This window comes from Pyrus communis, chromosome 7 (assembly GCF_041283825.1).
Source record: "Pyrus communis isolate YQ-2024b chromosome 7, ASM4128382v1, whole genome shotgun sequence".
Lineage (NCBI taxonomy): Eukaryota > Viridiplantae > Streptophyta > Magnoliopsida > Rosales > Rosaceae > Pyrus > Pyrus communis.
Genome location: NC_142571.1, coordinates 29,115,318 through 29,134,231, shown reverse-complemented (window position 1 = coordinate 29,134,231; position 18,914 = coordinate 29,115,318). Strand labels below are relative to the sequence as shown.

The 18,914-nt window shown below is 37.7% G+C and overlaps 3 protein-coding genes and 1 pseudogene across 4 annotated transcripts; 2 read left to right on the top strand and 2 right to left on the bottom strand.

Moving 5' to 3' along the window:
* The first annotated feature begins 3,514 nt into the window (after nucleotides 1–3,514).
* On the top strand, nucleotides 3,515–7,070 carry LOC137734674 (Homeodomain-like superfamily protein). 2 transcript variants are annotated; one of them, XM_068473938.2, is made up of 8 exons: nucleotides 3,515–3,924; nucleotides 4,677–4,734; nucleotides 4,897–5,020; nucleotides 5,105–5,281; nucleotides 5,394–5,507; nucleotides 6,068–6,177; nucleotides 6,387–6,446; nucleotides 6,552–7,070. In XM_068473938.2, the coding sequence occupies exons 1-8, from the start codon at nucleotides 3,695–3,697 to the stop codon at nucleotides 6,648–6,650; spliced, it is 972 nt and encodes a 323-aa protein (XP_068330039.1). In that variant the 5' UTR covers nucleotides 3,515–3,694; the 3' UTR covers nucleotides 6,651–7,070. The 2 variants fall into 2 exon arrangements, with proteins under 2 accessions (XP_068330039.1, XP_068330041.1); XM_068473940.2 differs by having other exon boundaries at nucleotides 3,622–3,924; nucleotides 5,403–5,507.
* A 548-nt stretch (nucleotides 7,071–7,618) lies between these two features.
* LOC137733806 (heat shock protein 83) lies at nucleotides 7,619–10,894 on the bottom strand. Its single transcript, XM_068472995.2, has 4 exons — nucleotides 10,437–10,894; nucleotides 10,039–10,180; nucleotides 9,452–9,732; nucleotides 7,619–9,365 (listed from the first exon to the last, which is right to left on the bottom strand). Exons 1-4 carry the CDS (start codon nucleotides 10,572–10,574, stop codon nucleotides 7,815–7,817), a joined length of 2,112 nt encoding a protein of 703 aa, XP_068329096.1. The 5' UTR covers nucleotides 10,575–10,894; the 3' UTR covers nucleotides 7,619–7,814.
* A 990-nt stretch (nucleotides 10,895–11,884) lies between these two features.
* LOC137734546 (putative serine/threonine-protein kinase At1g01540) lies at nucleotides 11,885–13,714 on the top strand (annotated as a pseudogene).
* Nucleotides 13,715–14,096: 382 nt separating this feature from the next.
* On the bottom strand, nucleotides 14,097–17,033 carry LOC137735282 (putative polygalacturonase). Its single transcript, XM_068474696.2, has 5 exons — nucleotides 16,832–17,033; nucleotides 15,922–16,245; nucleotides 15,407–15,702; nucleotides 15,001–15,071; nucleotides 14,097–14,882 (listed from the first exon to the last, which is right to left on the bottom strand). Exons 1-5 carry the CDS (start codon nucleotides 16,853–16,855, stop codon nucleotides 14,179–14,181), a joined length of 1,419 nt encoding a protein of 472 aa, XP_068330797.2. The 5' UTR covers nucleotides 16,856–17,033; the 3' UTR covers nucleotides 14,097–14,178.
* Between the last annotated feature and the right edge of the window lie 1,881 nt (nucleotides 17,034–18,914).

Genomic DNA, 18,914 nt, shown 5'->3' with positions numbered 1-18,914 from the left:
TTACAAATCTGATGGAAATCTATCCTCAAAGATTGTAAACAGATTATGACACGTGGCATGCCGTCATTCGTTAAAAATCTGATGGAAATCTATCCTCAAAGATTGTGAACCGATTATGACACGTGGCGCGACGTGATTGGTTAATAATCTTATCAGAAATCCATCACCAATAATTGTATTATTTTGTAATATTTTGTATTATTTAATAATACTTCGGATAATGACACGTGGCGCAACGAGAACGATTAAAAATCTTATCCGATATTACAATTAAAATTATTTTGTATTACTTTATAAATAAAAAAAATACTAATATTTTATTGCCTATTGCCAGGGCTATTGAAGTGTAACGGTGGAGATGCAAATTCTATTGCCAGGGCTATTTACTGTTCATTAAGGGTAGTTACTGTTCATTATGTGGATTGAATAGTGTATTGCTAGGGGGAGGGCTCCAACGCTGGAGTTGCTCTAACTCTAAAAAAAGTGGATTGCTGTGTGAAGCCACCAGCTGGACCGTTAGTTGCCTTTAAGAATTTATTACACTTGCGAGATGAAGCTGGATTTTGTAAACGGATTGGGCTATTTTCTTTTAATATTGGGCCTTGATAATACCCCAACTTTCTACCAGCAAAACTTGCTTAAATATGAAAAACATATAATTTGATACCATTTCTAATCTTCTATATTAATTAATGAAACTCTTTTTATCAACTAAAAGGTGGTGAAAATACTACTTAGTCTTCTATCACACACAAAAAAATTATGGGCAATAATGTAATTTCACAGGTCTAAATTTTACTGTTTTTTTATTGAAACCTCACCTCTAGGTGAAGTTCAAATACCTCCAATATTAAAAAAAAAAAAAAACTCAAAAAAAAAAACCTCTCACTCCCTCCACGTTCTCTCTCTCCCTCTCTCCTTCTCATTTTCTAAAAAAATATGTTCATACATACAAAGTGTGTAGGCAAATGCTAGTACTATTATTAAGAGAACCCTCATTGTCAACTTTTTGCCTTTTTTTTCCTATTTTGCCCTCACTTTTGATACACAATGTTTACATAATGAGGGCAAAACAGTAATTTTGTATCTTTTGAGAAAATGACAATCATATCCCTATTTTTCCTATTTTACTTTCACTTTTGATACACAATATTTACATAAGGAGGACAAAACAGTAATTATGCAATATTAAGATAAAATGTGCACTTATTAAGAGAAATTGTCACACCATCATTTTTTTATACTCTTTTTAAAATTTTAAAAACTAATCACACTTCTTAATAAAATAAAATAAAATTATTCACACACACAGAGTGTGTGCTCATCGGCTAGTACTTGATTAATAAAAGCTTGCTGTTGACCAGAAGATTCGATTCACAAATACCTTATTTTTTATACGTGTTTTATTCTTATCCTAATATTAATGTAGATCCTAATTATATTTTGAACTTTGAAACTTCCAATTAACTATTTGTTTGCACATGTGCACTGATTTTATTTCTTATTTAATTTTTGTTTAAAGAAAATATTTCAATGCGACACTAGTCCAGTTACGATTGACAACCTTTTATCATAAAATAAGATGTTTATACACGGCCACACGTGCCTCAAGTGCATAGACATGTTTGCAGGGCTGCATAGCCGATTTGTGCGATTGAGATTTTACTTTCTTTGCTCTTAGATATGTACACCAACTTCGAACTTTATCGAAGATGTAAAATAGGAGGCAAAGATTTATCCTCGTTTAAAAAACCAGCTACAAAGCCACTTCATAATGTAAACATCACATTTCATATGCCAATTTCAGCAAAAAAATAAGAGGTACAAGTTATATGCAAGATTTTACCGTTGTATAGATTTACAGGGGCATAGCTCTGAATGGACCAAGATGGTCCTAGGCCCATCCTGACATTTTTTTTACGCACAAAAATTTTATGTTATGCTTGTGATTTTCAAGATTTTTCATAGGCTCAAGGACCTATCCAATGTTTTTACTTTAATTTTTTTCATCAGGGTTGATTTGAAGCTAGTGGCTCCTATGAAGTTCGGCAATCCGTTGCTTGTGAGCTTTGAGGAGGACTTTGGTCTGGGATCAGTGGAGGGAGAGAGAGGAAGAAAGTTAGAGAAGCATGAGATTTATGTTTGAGGAAGAGGATAATGAGGATGACACCATTTTAGACCCCAAACAACGTTGGTTGGTTACTCGTCACACTACAAAGTAATTTTTGTAAGATTGCGATAGCGTTTCGGATTGAGACATTTGTAAATTTTTTTATTTATTTTTATATCAAAATTAACCAAATGTTTTTGAATCATTCTATAAAAGAAAAATTGCTAAAGGTTACAAAAAGAAAAAATGATTAAACAAAGTGGCATGAAAAGCAAAGGTGATGGAAATATCATGTGGCCTAGTGTGCGGCCATTCATTCAAATAATACATGGAGAGGGAATGGACCATAGATTTTTCCAGTCTAAAGACCATGTGTCTGCATCATTCGGGTCCCTAATTTGCAAACCCTAATCAAATCAAATCATTTTCTCCACGATCCACACTCTTCTGTTGTCCTTTTGAGTGTTGGTTGGCTGGTAAAAATTGAGAGGTGATGAAGTACTAGTTCTTGGCTCACACAAGTCCACCGTTACCACGACCCAACGTATAAAATTAATTTTGGTGGATGGGAACAAAGTTCTGTTTTTTGATGGGAGTGATTTCTGCGTTTTTTTTTAAAAAATCTTTTGCGTGCCTTTATATTTGATTTTTTATTATTTTTTTTCAATTCAACGATTAAAATAAAATATGTGTAAAATTTTTTTTCATAAATTTAAGATCGTTGATGTCATTTAGTATTACAATATAGTGATATTCTTATTTATTTATAATTGAGAGGTTTTAGGTTCGATTCTCATCAAAGAAGAATTCGAACCATATTATTATTAACTCATTGTTAGGCTAAACCCACCCCCTCTATTTTACTGTAGATTATACAATAAAAAAAAAAAAAAAAGATCGTTGCTTTGGTTTCGCTACGCTTAACTAATGTCAATTGAATTATGATTGAATGATCAAAACCAATTTGCCAGCCATGTTCATCATGTCGTCCTCCTTTTGTGAGGTGCTCTACTTACCTCATGTCCTCTTCGTAGCTTGGTCACTAATTAGGCATGTTTCTTAATTCTATTTCGACATCTGTTCATGCGTTTCGATGGTCAAGAATTAAGAGGGATTTTCAAGAAATCTTTAAAATGAAGCTAAAGTCTTTAACCATCTAACTAAACCGTTATTAGCTTGTTTCCAAATTTGAAAAAACTAAGGTGATTTTTTCAAAATGTGACTCTTCATAAACTTTATGTCACTTCCTAATTTAACATCAATTTATATGCTATTATAAAATATAGTGCTAAAAATATAAGAGGACAAAGAATCTATATAAAATCTCAATCTTAAGATAATTCCTAATTCACTCAAAATTTCCTTGCATCATCAATTAAAAAAAAACAAATCAGTCAATGCCACGGGACCCTTAAACGTGGCAAGCAACTATTGGCCAGCTCTGCACACCCCAAAATCTCCGCCGCGTGGAACAATCCCCATGTCCTTATATAAAATTTCCGCCGCCTCCGGAAGAGCCGCAGTTCCTTTCGCTCTTTCAATAAAAAGAAAAATAAGAAAGGGAATCCGACTCTTCCGCAATTTATGGTATCCAAAAACCCGAACCCGCCAGAGGGCTTGTACTTGGATCCGAACGACAACGGCATGCCGTTGCCCGGACTCGGGCCGTTCGCCTCGGTCACTGCGACGACGTCGACGACGTCGTCTTCGGCGGAGGATCTGAGCAAGAAGATTCGGAAGCCCTACACAATTACCAAGTCCAGAGAGAGCTGGAGTGAGCCGGAGCACGACAAGTTCCTCGAAGCCCTCCAACTGTAATTGTCATTTCTCTTCATTTTTATTATTATTTTATGCTTTTAATTAGCTTCACATTTCTCTAAATTCTTCAATTCTGCGTGTATGAATTTCTGGGGTGCGGGGGGAGTTGTAGTTCTGAATTGGGTTTTGAAATGTGGTGAAATAAACGGTGTAGATGTTATGTGTGTGTTGAATTTTGTAAGGATTTGTTTGGTTGCTGAGAGAATTTAGGAATGAAATAAAAGGGAGAAAATTGTGGAAAAGGAGTAAGATTTTTAGTTTTAAATTGATTTTAAAATGTGGGAAAAGGAATGATAGAGTTTTTGTTGTGTTTCGAAAATTTGTATGATTTGTTTGGTTGCTGAGAAAATTTAGGGAAGGAAGAAAAAACGAGAAGTTTCAGGAATCAGGAATGTGGTAGGATTTAGTGTTGAATAGGGTTTTAAAATGTGGAAAAAGAAATGGTATAAATTTTGGGGGTTTGTGTTTTAAAATTTGTAAGGACTTGTTTGGTTGTTGAGAAAGAGACGGCTTTAGAGGAAAAAGAGTAGGATTTTAGTAGGAAAGAAAGAAAATAGAGAAGTTTTCTCATTAAACTTCTTAATAATAATTTGGGAAAAGAGTAGGATTTTAGTGGCAATTCATTTTCTCAACAATAATTTGGATTATTATTTGTTATGATGCTGAGCCCATTTGAGTTTAAGTCAATTTTGTTATAAATTTTGGGGTGTTTCCCTAATTTTGTTCATGTTCCCTCTGTTGTATTCAGCTTCGATCGCGATTGGAAAAAGATTGAAGCTTTCATTGGGTCAAAGACGGTCATACAGGTTAATTTTCTTTAGTCATTCTATAGTTTTGGATGCAAAGAGGAATAACTGCTTGAGTTCCAACTATAACCAACTTATGCTTTTGGTTTAGTCTTACATCTACAAATTTATAGATTAGAAAATAATGAATTCCCTTACTCATAAGAAGGATTCCTTTCTCAGATACGTAGTCATGCACAGAAGTATTTTCTGAAGGTTCAAAAGAATGGGACGAGCGAGCATCTACCTCCCCCTAGGCCAAAAAGGAAAGCTGCTCACCCGTATCCTCAAAAAGCTTCAAAAAATGGTAAGGATAGTTTCAGTTTTGTGAATCATATTTTTCATATGACAAAGTCATTCAACCCTTACTCATATGTGCTTTGTTTTCCAGCTCTGGCACTTCCGCCGGTATCTTGGTCCTGTCAGTCTTCATCTGCTTTACTTGAATCTGGGTTTAATCAAAGGCCAGATTCATCATCAATGCTTATGAGTCCCATCCCCGGCCCTGTGGCCCCTTCCTGGCCTAATGGTTCTGTGCAAACAGCCAATCCATCTCATGAATCCAAAGGTGCGACTATTAAATAAGTTAAATATTCATCACAATGACTTGTTCTCAGTCTTTAATAATGTTGTTGTTTGCAAACTTGATGATTTAATTGCATCTCTTTTTCATGTTGTAGTTGTTTCAGGGCCAACTGTGCCAAACAACAGTTGCAGTACCACAGAAAGCACCCCCAAAGCTCAACCAGTTGGTGGAACAACTGATCAAGTGAACCATAGCCATGCATTGAGAGGTGAGGTTTCAGTCTTCCTGCTTGCATTTTTTTCTCACCCGACAAGTATAGTCACATAATGATTCTAATTCTTTGATATTGAATTTGAACTCCTTTTCACCTTGAGGTGGGATGAATTGTGGCAAGAACATGGAATTTCGTTCTTGTATGTGCACATGGGTTTTCTGTTTTGACATGTAATTGGGTACTCAACATATCAAAACTTTTAGGAGGTAAACACAGCCATATGCACTTTTCCTTCATTTGTTCTGTTGTAAACAGTGGAAAAATTCATGTCTTTGTCATCATTGCCTTGATTTCCATTTTTGTTGAGCATAGGGTATGTGTCATACATGAGGAATTGCACTATTTATGTACTCTCTTTCTTATCTGGATAAGTCTACACACGGCATGTCACAATTCGAACCAGTAAAGAATCTGGATTTGTATTAGCAAGGCACACTTGCAACTTTTGAATTTGTATGTCACCTGTTTTGTGTTGTGGCCTGAGATATTGATTGTAATTTATAGCTAGAAAAAAGCTTTCTTCCATGAATTTAATACCTAATTGTTTCTTGCAGTTCTTCCCGACTTTACTCAAGTATACGGATTCATTGGCAGCGTCTTTGACCCTAATGTTACAGGTCATCTTCAGAATCTGAAGAAGATGGATCCGATAGATGTTGAAACGGTACTCTTTTCTCCTTTATGACCTCACGTGCCATCAGTTTTAAGTTATGATTGTAGTCTATATATTTGTTTGTTATCTAAACTAGTGTTCGTGAAGAAGTTACCGCTTAATCTTGAGCATTATTACTGCCTCGTAAAGGTTTCCAATTTTTTTTGTAATTGATAATGACATGGTTGTGATCTTATTATTATTCTTTCACTCCTCTTCAGGTGTTACTGTTGATGAGAAACCTGTCCATGAATTTGACCAATCCCGAATTTGAGGATCATGTAAGTTTCCATTTCACTAACCTCTGATTCGCTCTTAGCTATAGTTTGTTTAGTTGATGATGTCGTAAAAGCAAGTATATTGATGAACTTTTAAATTGGATCCAGAGACAGTTGCTTTCATCCTACAAGATGGATGCGGATACAGGGAATCTCAGTGATGCAACTAAAACCCTTTGCGACGATCAACATGAGAAAGTTGCTTAAGTGGTTGTTCTGGAACTTCAACGCTTTCTTCTCATCCCGTTGGCAGTGCTTGAATTTCGAATCTAATCTTTGCCCACCCGGTGTTGGCATCCAGCAGATGAATTGTTGGGGAAGACCTCAATTAGTAGAAGCATCAGGTTTCATCTAGGTATTGACTTGTCATGATACCGCGTTGTATGTGTAGCAAGCTCAACGACCACAAAGCAAGTCAACTGGTATGGCATTCTGATGTGGTTGTATATATCAAGATAAAGGTAATGGAATTTTGTATAGTTCAAGTTTATCTTGTACATCCTGTTGTATTTAAGTTTTTAGTTGTTGACTATGTGATGCTGGTGCGGTATTTGCGTGCCTGTTTGAATTCCTCTTGAAACTGTGGGGTGTTTGAATTTCTGTATACTATGATATCGGGTTTCTTTATGCGTATTATCGCGCCGTAAGCCCTTGCAACTCGGGCAGCATCCTTACAGATTGGTAAAATCTGTGCGTAAGCTGATGTCCAAAAGCTCGGTTTTAATCTAAATTTCACCCCTATTTTTCAAGTGTTAAAACACCCAATTTTAGTTTTCACTCTACCCAATCTTTAACAATTCCTACCCTTATTTTTAAAGAGTAGTAAACATCTTGTTTTACTTTTCACACTTTTATTATCTTTAACAATCGAGTTTTTCTTATCTTAATTTTTTATATTTATACTCTATTTTTTTATTATTTCTTGAATCAAATTGAATGAATCAAATTTTAAACTCTCAAATCGAAGAATGAATCAAATTTTTAACTCTCAAATCGAAAAATTCAACGGATGCTCAAGTCAAATTTCTAACTCTCAAATGGAAAGATTCAACAGACGCTCAAGTTTATTTTTTATCTTCTCAAATCTTAATTTTTAACTGTCGAATTGAATAATTATTACTCAAATCAATTCGACAAATACATATTAACACTACGTTAACAGTACGCCTGCACAATAAATATGAAATATGAGACTCAAATTCATATTAAATATATAACAGAGATCCGGAATTCACCACCATTATTTTTACAGACTCAAAACTAACAGAAGACACAAAATAAAGACGGTGATTGTCACACCACGGCGACAACCTCCCACCGACAAGATCGCGACAAATACCCGAAACATCCACATACTCAAACCTAATCTCATTAGTCCACCTCCTCCATCTTGCTCTCCTCAGCAGCGTCTTCCTCCAAAGCAGGCATGTCATCATCATCGCCGGCGGTCTCCTCCTCTTCAATGCTCAGCCCCAGCTTCAACATCCGGTGAATTCTCGCCGCAAAAGTGTTGGGGTCATCCAGGCTGAAGCCGGAAGTGAGCAGAGCAGTCTCGAACAGCAGCAGCACAAGGTCCTTCACAGACTTGTCATTCTTGTCAGCCTCCGCCCTCTTCCTCAGCTCCTCCATGATTCCATTGTCGGGATTGATCTCCATCGTCTTCTTGCTCGACATGTAGGAGCTCATGCTGCTGTCCCTCAGCGCCTGCGCCTTCATGATCCTCTCCATGTTGGCGGTCCACCCGTATTCTCCCGTCACCAAGCAGCAGGGAGAGTCGACTATTCTGTCGGAGACCACCACTTTCTCGACCCTGTCGCCCAAAATGTCCTTCATTGTCTTGCAGAGGTTCTCGAATGACTTCTTTTTCTCCTCTTTGGCCTTCTTCTCTTCCTCCGTCTCATCGTCGAGCTTGAGACCCTCCTTGGTAGCAGACACCAGCTTCTTGCCGTCGTATTCCTTCAATTGCCCGACGGCATATTCGTCTATGGCGTCCACCATGTAAAGAACTTCATATCCCTTCTTCTTCAGCCGCTCCAAGAACGGGGAATTCTCCACCGCCTTCCTCGATTCACCGGTGATGTAGTAAATATCCTTCTGACCCTCCTTCATTCTGGTCACGTAGTCCTTCAGGCTGGTGAGCTCATCGCCGCTCTTGGTGGAGTGGTAGCGGAGGAGGTCGGCCAATTTCGCCCTGTTCTGGCTGTCCTCATGGATGCCCAATTTCAAATTCTTGGAGAAGGCTTCATAGAACTTAGTGTAATCCTCTTTGTTCTCAGCAATCTCATTGAACATCTCGATGCACTTCTTCACAAGGTTCTTCCTGATCACCTTCAAAATCTTGTTCTGTTGCAGCGTCTCACGAGAGATGTTGAGAGGCAAATCATCCGAATCGACGACACCCTTCACGAAACCAAGATACTCTGGAATCAGCTCCTCGCAGTTGTCCATGATGAACACCCTCCTGACATAGAGCTTAATGTTGTTCATCTTCTTCCTAGTGTCGAAAAGATCGAAAGGAGCCCTCTTTGGAACAAAGAGGATGGCCTTGAACTCGAGCTGGCCTTCGACTGAGAAATGCTTGACAGCAAGGTGCTCCTCCCAGTCATTGGTCAAGCTCTTGTAGAAGGCAGCGTACTCCTCCTTGGTGATTTCTTCGGGCTTTCGGAGCCAGATGGGTTTCTGCTTGTTGATGAGCTGCCACTCGTGAGAAACCTCCTTGATCTTTTTCTTCTTCGATTTCTTATCCTTGTCCTCATCAACCTCCTCAACATCTCCTTCCTCTTCCTTCTTGGTTTCCTCTTCTTCGTCATCGCTGATTTCCTTCTCGGTAGTCTTCTCAGTCCAGAGATAGATTGGATAGCTGATGAACTCAGAGTGCTTCTTCACAAGGTCCTTGATCCTCCTCTCGTCCAAATACTCCAACTGGTCACAACAACCAAAAATTAGTACCTAATTTTTCTCTTTAATCATATAAAGGAAATACTTAATCAATTAGCTTGGTTCTTTACCTGATCCTCCTTGAGGAAGAGGGTGATCTTGGTGCCTCTGCCGAGCTGTTCGCCACTGACATCCCTTGTGACAGTGAAGGAACCACCGGCCTGTGACTCCCAGATGTATTGCTCATCGTCGTTGTGCTTGGTGGTCACAATAACCTTCTCGGCAACAAGATAGGCCGAGTAGAAACCGACACCGAACTGCCCAATCATGCTGACATCGGCTCCGGCTTGCAATGCCTCCATGAACTCTTTGGTTCCAGACCTTGCAATTGTACCCAAGTTGTTCACCAAATCTACAGAAACCAATTACCATCAGATTCACAGCTTATTAACATAAGCATAGACGACTAAGTCACGATCACAACTTTTAATTAACAAAACACCAAGCATAATTAAGCATTCCATAACCAATATTTTGATTTTTGGGCAATTTTAAGCAATTACAAATACAATAGTTTTAAACAGGGGAGTAAGCTTAAATACAAGATGCAACTTTTACTAACAAAAATATCTATGCGAATCAATTTTCTAAGATTTTCTCGGAAGACAAACAGATCAATTAGTGAACTAAAAGAAATGAAATTTACACAAACATTTACCTGCTTTGGTCATGCCAATACCACTGTCGATGATGGAGACGGTTTTGTTGACCTTGTCAGGCACAATCCTGATGAAAAGCTCCGGCTGAGCATCGAGCTTGCTTTTGTCTGTAAGGCTCTCAAATCGAATTTTATCCAAAGCCTACAAAGATACAACCAAATTCCATCATTTCCAAAATCCTACAAATTTCTGGTCATGCACTATCGCCGAAACAGATTTCAGTGTAGAAACAAGATCATTGAACACAAAACATAGCGATTAATCTGTAAAAATCAGGGGCTTTTAACGCAAAATACAGCAATTCATACGAAAATTAGAGAAGAAAAATCGATCAAATTAGAGAGAATCAAAACGAAGACATGCAAGAGAGAGAGGGGGAGGAGAAGAGAAGACTCACATCAGACGAATTGCTGATGAGTTCGCGAAGGAAGATCTCCTTGTTGCTGTAAAAGGTGTTGATGATCAAACTCAGAAGCTGGTTGATCTCGGCCTGGAAGGCGAAGGTCTCAGCCTCGCCCATTTGAACGTCCGCCATCGATCGATTAATTACTCCGAGAAAACGCGAGAAAGCGAGAGAAAATTTGAGCTTGTTTGGAAGAAAATCGAAACGTCGCGATCGAGGGTTTGAGATAGAGACTGTGAACTCTGATTATCTGCTGGATTAGGGGATGGGGAGTGAGGAGGCTTTTATAAGGACGAGGACGATGACCATGATTCTGGATGCTTCTACTCTTCTCTCGACTTGCATATTCTCCCGCGTATGGTTGGGGTTCAAAACGATGTCGTTTCCGGAAGAAGCGTAGGGGTTTAATGGCTATTACGGCGTCGTTTGGTCGGGTTTAATCAATTCGAATCGAGAATGTTCTGCTCCGTTCGGCAACCTTCTCTACCCGTGAAAATTATGTGACGTCATCGTGGGCTCTCCCACTTATTTAATGGCACGTTTACGTAAGGGTAATCGGAAAAAGGAAAGGAAATTGAATTCCGATTACGAAGTATTTCGGTGTTTACTAAATATTAAGGAATAAAAAAAGTGGTGAAGCCCACATGAAACAAGGAATCCAATTCCTGAAATTGGAGGAACAAGATTCTCTAGTTTTGTGAGGTATTTGAGTTCCTTGAAGGTAAGGGAATCATGAATGCATCTTTTATTCCTATTATGCCCTCACTTGTTTCTTATTATCCCAACATTGCCCTTCATTTGACACTCATTATGTCATTTTTAATAAATAAATAAAACCTATTTATATATTTATATATAGATAATTTTATTATATAAATTTAATTAAGAATTTAATTTAATTAATTAGTATGAAAATAATTTATTTATATAAGGGTAATATAGTAATCAACCTAGTTTTTATTCCGATTGAAGTGAATTAGTAAACAACTTATATGGACTCAACATCATTCCTACTCCGATTCCATAGAGTTTCAGTAAACAACTTCAACAGAAATTTGATTCTGATTCCACCTCATTTCAATTCCTCCTCAATCCAATTCCCTCTTAATCCAATTCCTCTCAATTTGATTACGGATTAGTAAACGCGCCATAAGATCTAAGGCCATTTCCAACCAACTCGGTCAAAATGTCATAGACTAAAAATAACTCGGAATGACATGAAAATCATATTTAACAGAAAATTAGGCCAAAGGGTTTGTGGGCTCCACCAAACCAAAACCCGCAAATTAAGCTAGCAGGCTAGCCATTTCCAACCAGCCAACTAACCTATCCCTCTAGCGTCAGAATATCAAGCTTGACATTTTGCCAGCCCTCCAGCTCATTCCATTTGAATGCCAACGGCTATCTGGCATCACCATGACGCCAGCTAGCAACCTCATACTATGGTCGGGTTATCTTTGGAATTTGAATTTTTTTTTCCTATAAATACCTAAGTCATTCCTATACCATTTGTTACATATTTTTCATCATTTCATATTATTTTACCTTATTTTGCGGAGTCAAATTATGGGATTTGCTTGTCATCTTCATATCTCTATTCACAGTTATCACTCTAATCACTCTATTCACAGTTATTACTGTCGACGAAAACCCTCCAAATCCAACTTTCGTTTCCCCAATCCCATTGTTTCCAAAACCACACACAAAGTTTATTGTAATTCGTCCCTGGAGCAGAGGCTGCTCTCGCTAAACATGTCTGAGATTGAGATGAACAGCGGGAAGCTGCAGCAGCACGGGCGTGTGATTTCCGATCAGTTGTCATGCAATAAGGCTAGTGGGAGAATCCGAAATGGTAATGTGATGGAGTTGGGACCGGTTTCTGTGCGCTCGCAAATGGTTAAGGATGTGTTGGGGGGGGGGGGGGGGGGCAACAAGTTTAGTCTCAAGGAGCTTGAGGTTGCCGCGAATGGACATTCCAAACAAAATCTGATTGACAAGGGGGACTATGGAGTTGTTTATCATGGCATTCTGTCCGATAATACTTGCGCGGCAGTGAAGAGGCTAGTGAGTGACAGGTACTCAAGTTTATCGAATCTATATATTTTCGGTGATTATTGTCAAGGTGAATGCTACATATTCTGTATAAATCAACAGATTCCAAGTTGAGGACTTCACAGCAGCGATTGTGAGGCACAAAAATCTCGACAAGTTGCTTCGATACCGCATCGAAAGAGTGTACAGGTAAGAGAATTTTTCGACATGGCACAATTTTAGATGTTCGAAAGACAGCTAATGATTTGATTTTCCTCGCAGTAGATTGCTTGTGCATGAATATGTAGATAACAAATGTCTGCACCACTGGCTCCATGAATGCTCTTTGGACTAGTCAGCTAATGATTTTATTCAACACACGAACTTGTGGTCATATGATTTCAAGTGATGTTTTTGCAGATTGGACTACCTGCACGAGGATATTGAACCGAAAATCCTACGTAGAAGCCTAATATCTAGCAATGTGCTGCTTGATCACCAATGGGATCCTAAGGTCTCCGATTTTGGCCTTGCTAAGCTCTACAGTCCTGAGTGGGGAATCAATACAATGGAATCATTACGGTTAGTTTGTGGAAAAATCCGTATGCATATGCCTGCTAAAGTGCTGATGTTCACTATTGGAACATTATTAATTGTTAGTTGTTGATGATTTTCTTATCGTTCTTGAATTGCATGAAAGTTCAGTTACATTGCTCCGGAATATGCTTCTACTGGTGATTTCACTGAGAAATCCGATATTTATAGCTTTGGAGTACTCGTAATGGAGATCATAACGGGGAGGAGCCCTACAGATCGCAGTCTAAGTATGAGTTCTTAATTTCGAAACATGTAAGGGTTTGTTTTTTTTCGTTCAAGTGTGTGATACTTACATAATGACTACTCAACTGCAGCCATATCTGGTCGACTGGTTAGAGTCCATGGTTGCCGGACAGAAAATTGTTTGCGTGGTTGACCAATGCCAGAGAAGCCATCTTCGGAGGAACTCAAAAGTGTACTTTTGGTTGCTCTTCGTTGTGTTGATCCCGATTCAGAACATAGGCCTCGATTGGGAGAAGTTATTCACATGCTTGAGCTGCGTGGCTTGCTGCTTTGCGATTTGAGAACAAGTATTTCCTTTCAATTAGCCCAAATTTGCAGATTCGAACTTTATTTTCTGCCTAATTTTTGAATATATTATGTTTCATTTTTTCTCTCTGCAATGAGAAGGATCAATGGCTTAAGAGACAAACTTCTTCTCGTTCTATTTGCCGAGAAGAGAGCTTCAGCAAGACCAGGTGATCAGATCCCTAGAAAAACAAAAGTGCAAAGCAGCTGCAAAATCGCTACAAGAAGATCGTGTTGAAGTTAAAACAGTAATCCTGAAACTCCGCTTAAGTTAAACGAATAATCCTGCAACTCTCTCCAGACATAACATTCATCAATCCGGGACTTTCATCCAAAGGTAAATGGAATAATCGGAAATCTTCCTAACAGAACAGAGATTTCTTGTACATTCGTTTTATGCAGTTGAGATTGTTAATTTTCTTAGTTTTCCACCAATTAAGACTGTTTGCTTGTGGTGATTAATTAGTAAAACGATGGAGCATAAATAGTCTGCAGAAAGAGAAATAACGAACTTTTTTTTATGGTTATTAAAGTTCATACTGCAATGTTCTTTTAGTATAAGAATTCCCATCTAATACACTCAGAAGAAGGGGGTGCTTGCAGAGCAAGTCACCAACTTAACATCCTCGATCGCCAACCTATCCTCAGGGAAAGCACAATCAACCACTTCTTTCTGCTCGGGCAACAAATCGCACGTCTTTGGGGTCACATTACTTGTGATTCCCTCAACATTGGTGCAGTTCCATTGCAATTTTTTCGGCTTCTCAGTTAGTGTGATGGTCACATTCGAAATGCAAATTCCCTTAAAAGGATCATTAGGGATTCCGTCCAGCCTTGCGGAATAAGTAACATTTTCTGCCACAACCTGCTTGTAGTTGATGTTTGTAATCTCAGGCAACGCTTTAGGATCAAAGCTGGGGTCAGGGTGCGATCCATAAGAGCCGGTCATCCAAAAGACATACTTCATTGTCTTCAAGGTCATTCTTCTCACATAAATGTCTTTGACATAAGCTCCTCTTCCTACGGCAGTTTTGATCCTCACACTCGATTGAGTGTCAATGGCTGTGATGTCCTCAGCTCTAACGTCGCGGATTCCACCCGACATTTCACTACCTAGGGCAATGGTGGCACTGTCAGGTGAAATGCAAGTGAGCCTTCTTATCACAAGGTGCTCCGTTGGGATTCCGACTTTGATTCCGTATTCATCCCATCCACTCTTTACTGCGATGCAGTCATCTCCAGAGACAATGTAGCAGTCTTCGATTCTTGTTTGTGAACAAGAATCTGAAAATTAAGCAAGCAAAAAGGGTGAGATTAAGAGCTTATTAACCATGTTTATTTCCCAATTAAGCACTAATGACCAACAACAAGAACAAATTAAGCGGTAGCAAAAATTAGGAACCTGGGTCAATCCCATCGGTGTTGGGAGAATCAACTGGTGCAAGGATTGTGAGCCCTTGGATTGTTATATTGCTGCAAAATTTAACCCAGATTAATGTTAAAGCACATTGACAAATACACATAATATATAGGGACCTTTAATGAAAAGATCCTGGTACTGTTCATTTTAACGAAAAATCATATTTTTACATTAGAAAGTCAATCATGTTACTATTCACTTTACCCTTTATTTTGTCCTTATCGTTAAAACTCGAAGTTTTCAAACCATTTTCAATAGTTTTCCTTAATATTATATATGCATGTATAGTGCGAGAAATTTTTTAGAGCAGCCATCACATTGTCACGTGAGTACCATTACATGTTGATGCGACCGTCGTGCATTAGTTATAAAACAAGGGGCACATTACCTGCTGTATATGGGATGGACAAACCACGAAGGGGAATTGACCAAAGTGAGATTAGAAATTTGAATCTGATTAGAGTACATGATCTCGATCATGTATGGTCGGGTGAGGGTCAAGTGACCTTGTTTGAACTTGGCCCACCAAGAAGCACCTTGGCCGTCGATTGTGCCGTTGTTACCGGTAATTACAACGTCGGTGAGGTTTGTTCCGAAGACGAGACTGCTGAACCTTCCACCGGGGGCATCTCTGCCTCTCCCATATGAAGGCAGTACTGGAAGATGAGGCCACTCTGACTCATCCTGTGTTCATCAAAAGTACGACAAAAATATAAGTTCAGTGAAATAGTGACCAATTGATAAATATACACGAAAAAAAAATTTGATTACGCGATTGTCCAATCACCATAAATATGCGTCGGTTATATATAACTTCTTGCAATTACGATCGAGCCCAAAATATCTACCAAAAAAAGGTAATAACTGAAGAAATATTGCATAAAAAAGGGAAGAAATACAAACCTGAGTTGCAAGAATCACGGCATCCTTATGGAGGAAGAGGGTAAAGTGGCTAGTGAGGTTGAAGCTTCCGGTGAGCCACCTCCCCGGCGGCACAATAAGCTGCGCTCCGCCGTCAGATGCAAGCTGACTTAGATGACCAACGGCAGCCTTGAAGGCCTTTGTGTTGGAAGTTTTTCCGTCTCCGACGGCTCCAAAGTCGGTCAAAAGAGCACTATGTTTTCTACAGTTTATGGCCGAGTAATTGATCGTGCCCGAAACCGGTTTTCGACATTCTGCCGCTGTTAGGAAGAATAATCCCAGCGCAACAATAATCGCAGAAGCAACCTGTAATTGTTTAAAACGACATAAATTTGTTAATAATAACAGAAAAAAAGGAATTAGCCTTCTAAGCAAAACATACGGGAACAAACTAGCCCTCGTTGGCTAGATCATCCCCTCCCAATAATTTAGATTAGATTAAAATAAAATATCATATTTAAAAAAAGAAAAAAAATCATCTGGGAATGATTTTGAAAGTCCCATATCGGAAAGATTGATAAAAAAAAAATTACAAATAAAATAAATGTTTTTGTTTCTAAAAGGCTACAGTGTAATTAGCAACAAAACCATGTATTTTATTTGTAATTAGACTCACAAAGTCATTTTAATCTTCTTTGACCACCATCATGTGACACACCAATGGTGATAATCAAAACTCTGGACCTGCCGTGTCAAATACAGGACTAATATCCATCACCAACTACTGGGTCATCTGGTGGTAGTTAATTTAGAAATAATATCGATGTTGGATCATTGACCCGTTATTTTAAAATTTGACAAACAAAAATGACATCACTAAATATTGAACCCAAAAAACAAGCAAATTAACAAAAAAGTAATTGAAATAGTGGTGGAAAGCAAGAGAACTTACATGGAATTTTGAGGAGGTCTCCATCGTTTGAAAAAAGAGGAGTTGTTGAATAATGTTGTAGTGCAAGGAGGAAGGATGTGGAAGTTTATTTATAGGGGTGCAATGGATTTCCTACACATGGTAAGATATCTGAATGAAGACCGAAGGGACGGATACGAAATAATAACTAACCACCTTTTGAAAATTTACCGTATGTATTTGGTATGCCAAATATTCAACTCATCATAATTAATACCTAGACTTAAAGGGAATTCAATCCATGTAAGTGAACAAATTAAACCATTACGTGCAAGGAAAGTTCAGCTTTCCTTAAAAGTATGGGTCTTGTAGCCTTAGTGCCTTGTGTCTTCATCTTACCTTGGTTTGATTCGTGAATCCCTTCGCGCTCAAGTCATGTTATTGGCAATCCTTATTGATGGCTGTAAAAATCCAAAAAGAAGCTAAGACTCCTCTATAAGTCCCCCAAAAAGAGCTTTCAATCCTTTATCGAATACAAAGAATACTGTAGTATTGTACAAATAGAGTAAAGAGAAATATATATCATTTTATATATTTCACAAAAAGAATTTACAAGTATTAAATACAGTTTTGACTGTTTAAAAGTAACAGAATACAAGTCATTTAACAAAAGAATAATCAGTTAGCAGTTACAATAGTCAAGTAAATAAGAAGATAGTCAATCGTGAATTAGGTGTAATTGCCATGATTTGAGATTGTTGACATTAGTGGAGAGGTTTTTGCCATGATTTTAGGACAGCCCTTCTATGTTCATTGAGTGGTTAAAACAGATAAGGGACATGACTTTAACTCGCTTGTTGTTTTTCAAGGAAGTGGGTCGCTTGTGAAAACGGCCTTGCTAAAAGCAATCACCGTCTCAAAAATTTCCGCTTAGTTCCATTTAGGCCACGTTTTTGCTTAGCCTCGTTTAGGACATGGTTAGTTGCTAGACGATTAATCATCGTCTTGATTAATTGTAGGCGTTTGAAAATTAAGAAATGAGGCCTATACTTAATTTGCTAGGTTGTGACTCTCACTTAGACAGAAAATCGATAACTTTCAATTTGCATTTTTATTTTCAATAAATTGTAAGAAACTTGTTGAATACTTGGATAAACATATATTATGTACTAGTTTCTCATGTTTTAATATGTGCTAATACTTTATAATATATGTCAATTTATTTTATAATTTATGTATCTCAATACAATTATGTACTTTTAAAAAAAAAAAAAATTAATTAGATACTTATTTATATATCATTTGTTAATTTCAATGAAAATTTAAAAATAGCATAAACGTCTGGGTGCTAAGCCTTTGCAAGCCGCTAACCTTTTAAAACCTTGGAAGTAGCTAATCTAAAGAGAAGAAAGATACAGTGCCAAAGTTGAAGCTCTTTGGGCCTTTGGGCTCAATTCGATGGGGTTAAAAAATTTCTCTAATGCACATCACTAATTACACATTTTATATTATATTATATACACACTAGCGTATAGGCATACACAAAGTGGGGAAAATTTTTTTATTTTTGTTTTTGAAATAGAAGGAGAGAGGAAGAGAGTGATAGAAAATGTGGGACTGGGAAGTTTTTTTTTTTTTTTTTTTTTTTTTAATATATATATTTTAATTAGAGATATATTATGATTACATGTAGGTGAGGTTTTAAAAAAATAGCAAAATTTGATTGTGTGAAATTACATTTCTACCTCATATTTCTTATTCATTTTCTGCTTTAATTAAAGGGTTAAACTTGTAATTTCATAAGATTTTGATTGATAATTAGTGTTTTATTAATTAGTAAAAAAGAGATATAATAAGAACTGTCAGATTAAAATGGACGGGCGAAATGAAAGCTTTAATTCAAGTTAAAACCGGGGCAAATAAACCCGACTTGCAAACCATAAAGTTGAAGACCCGGTTAACATCACTCCCTATTTTCCTCCCTCTCTGGCGAGGCCCATTGGGCTTAATGGGCCTTCCAAAAGTATCCTTTTCAGCCAGAAATTAATGCATGCACGTTTTTATTTTTTTTTTGCTTCCTCGTAATTACGGACAAAACAAATTAATGACCATTGACTCCCGTTAT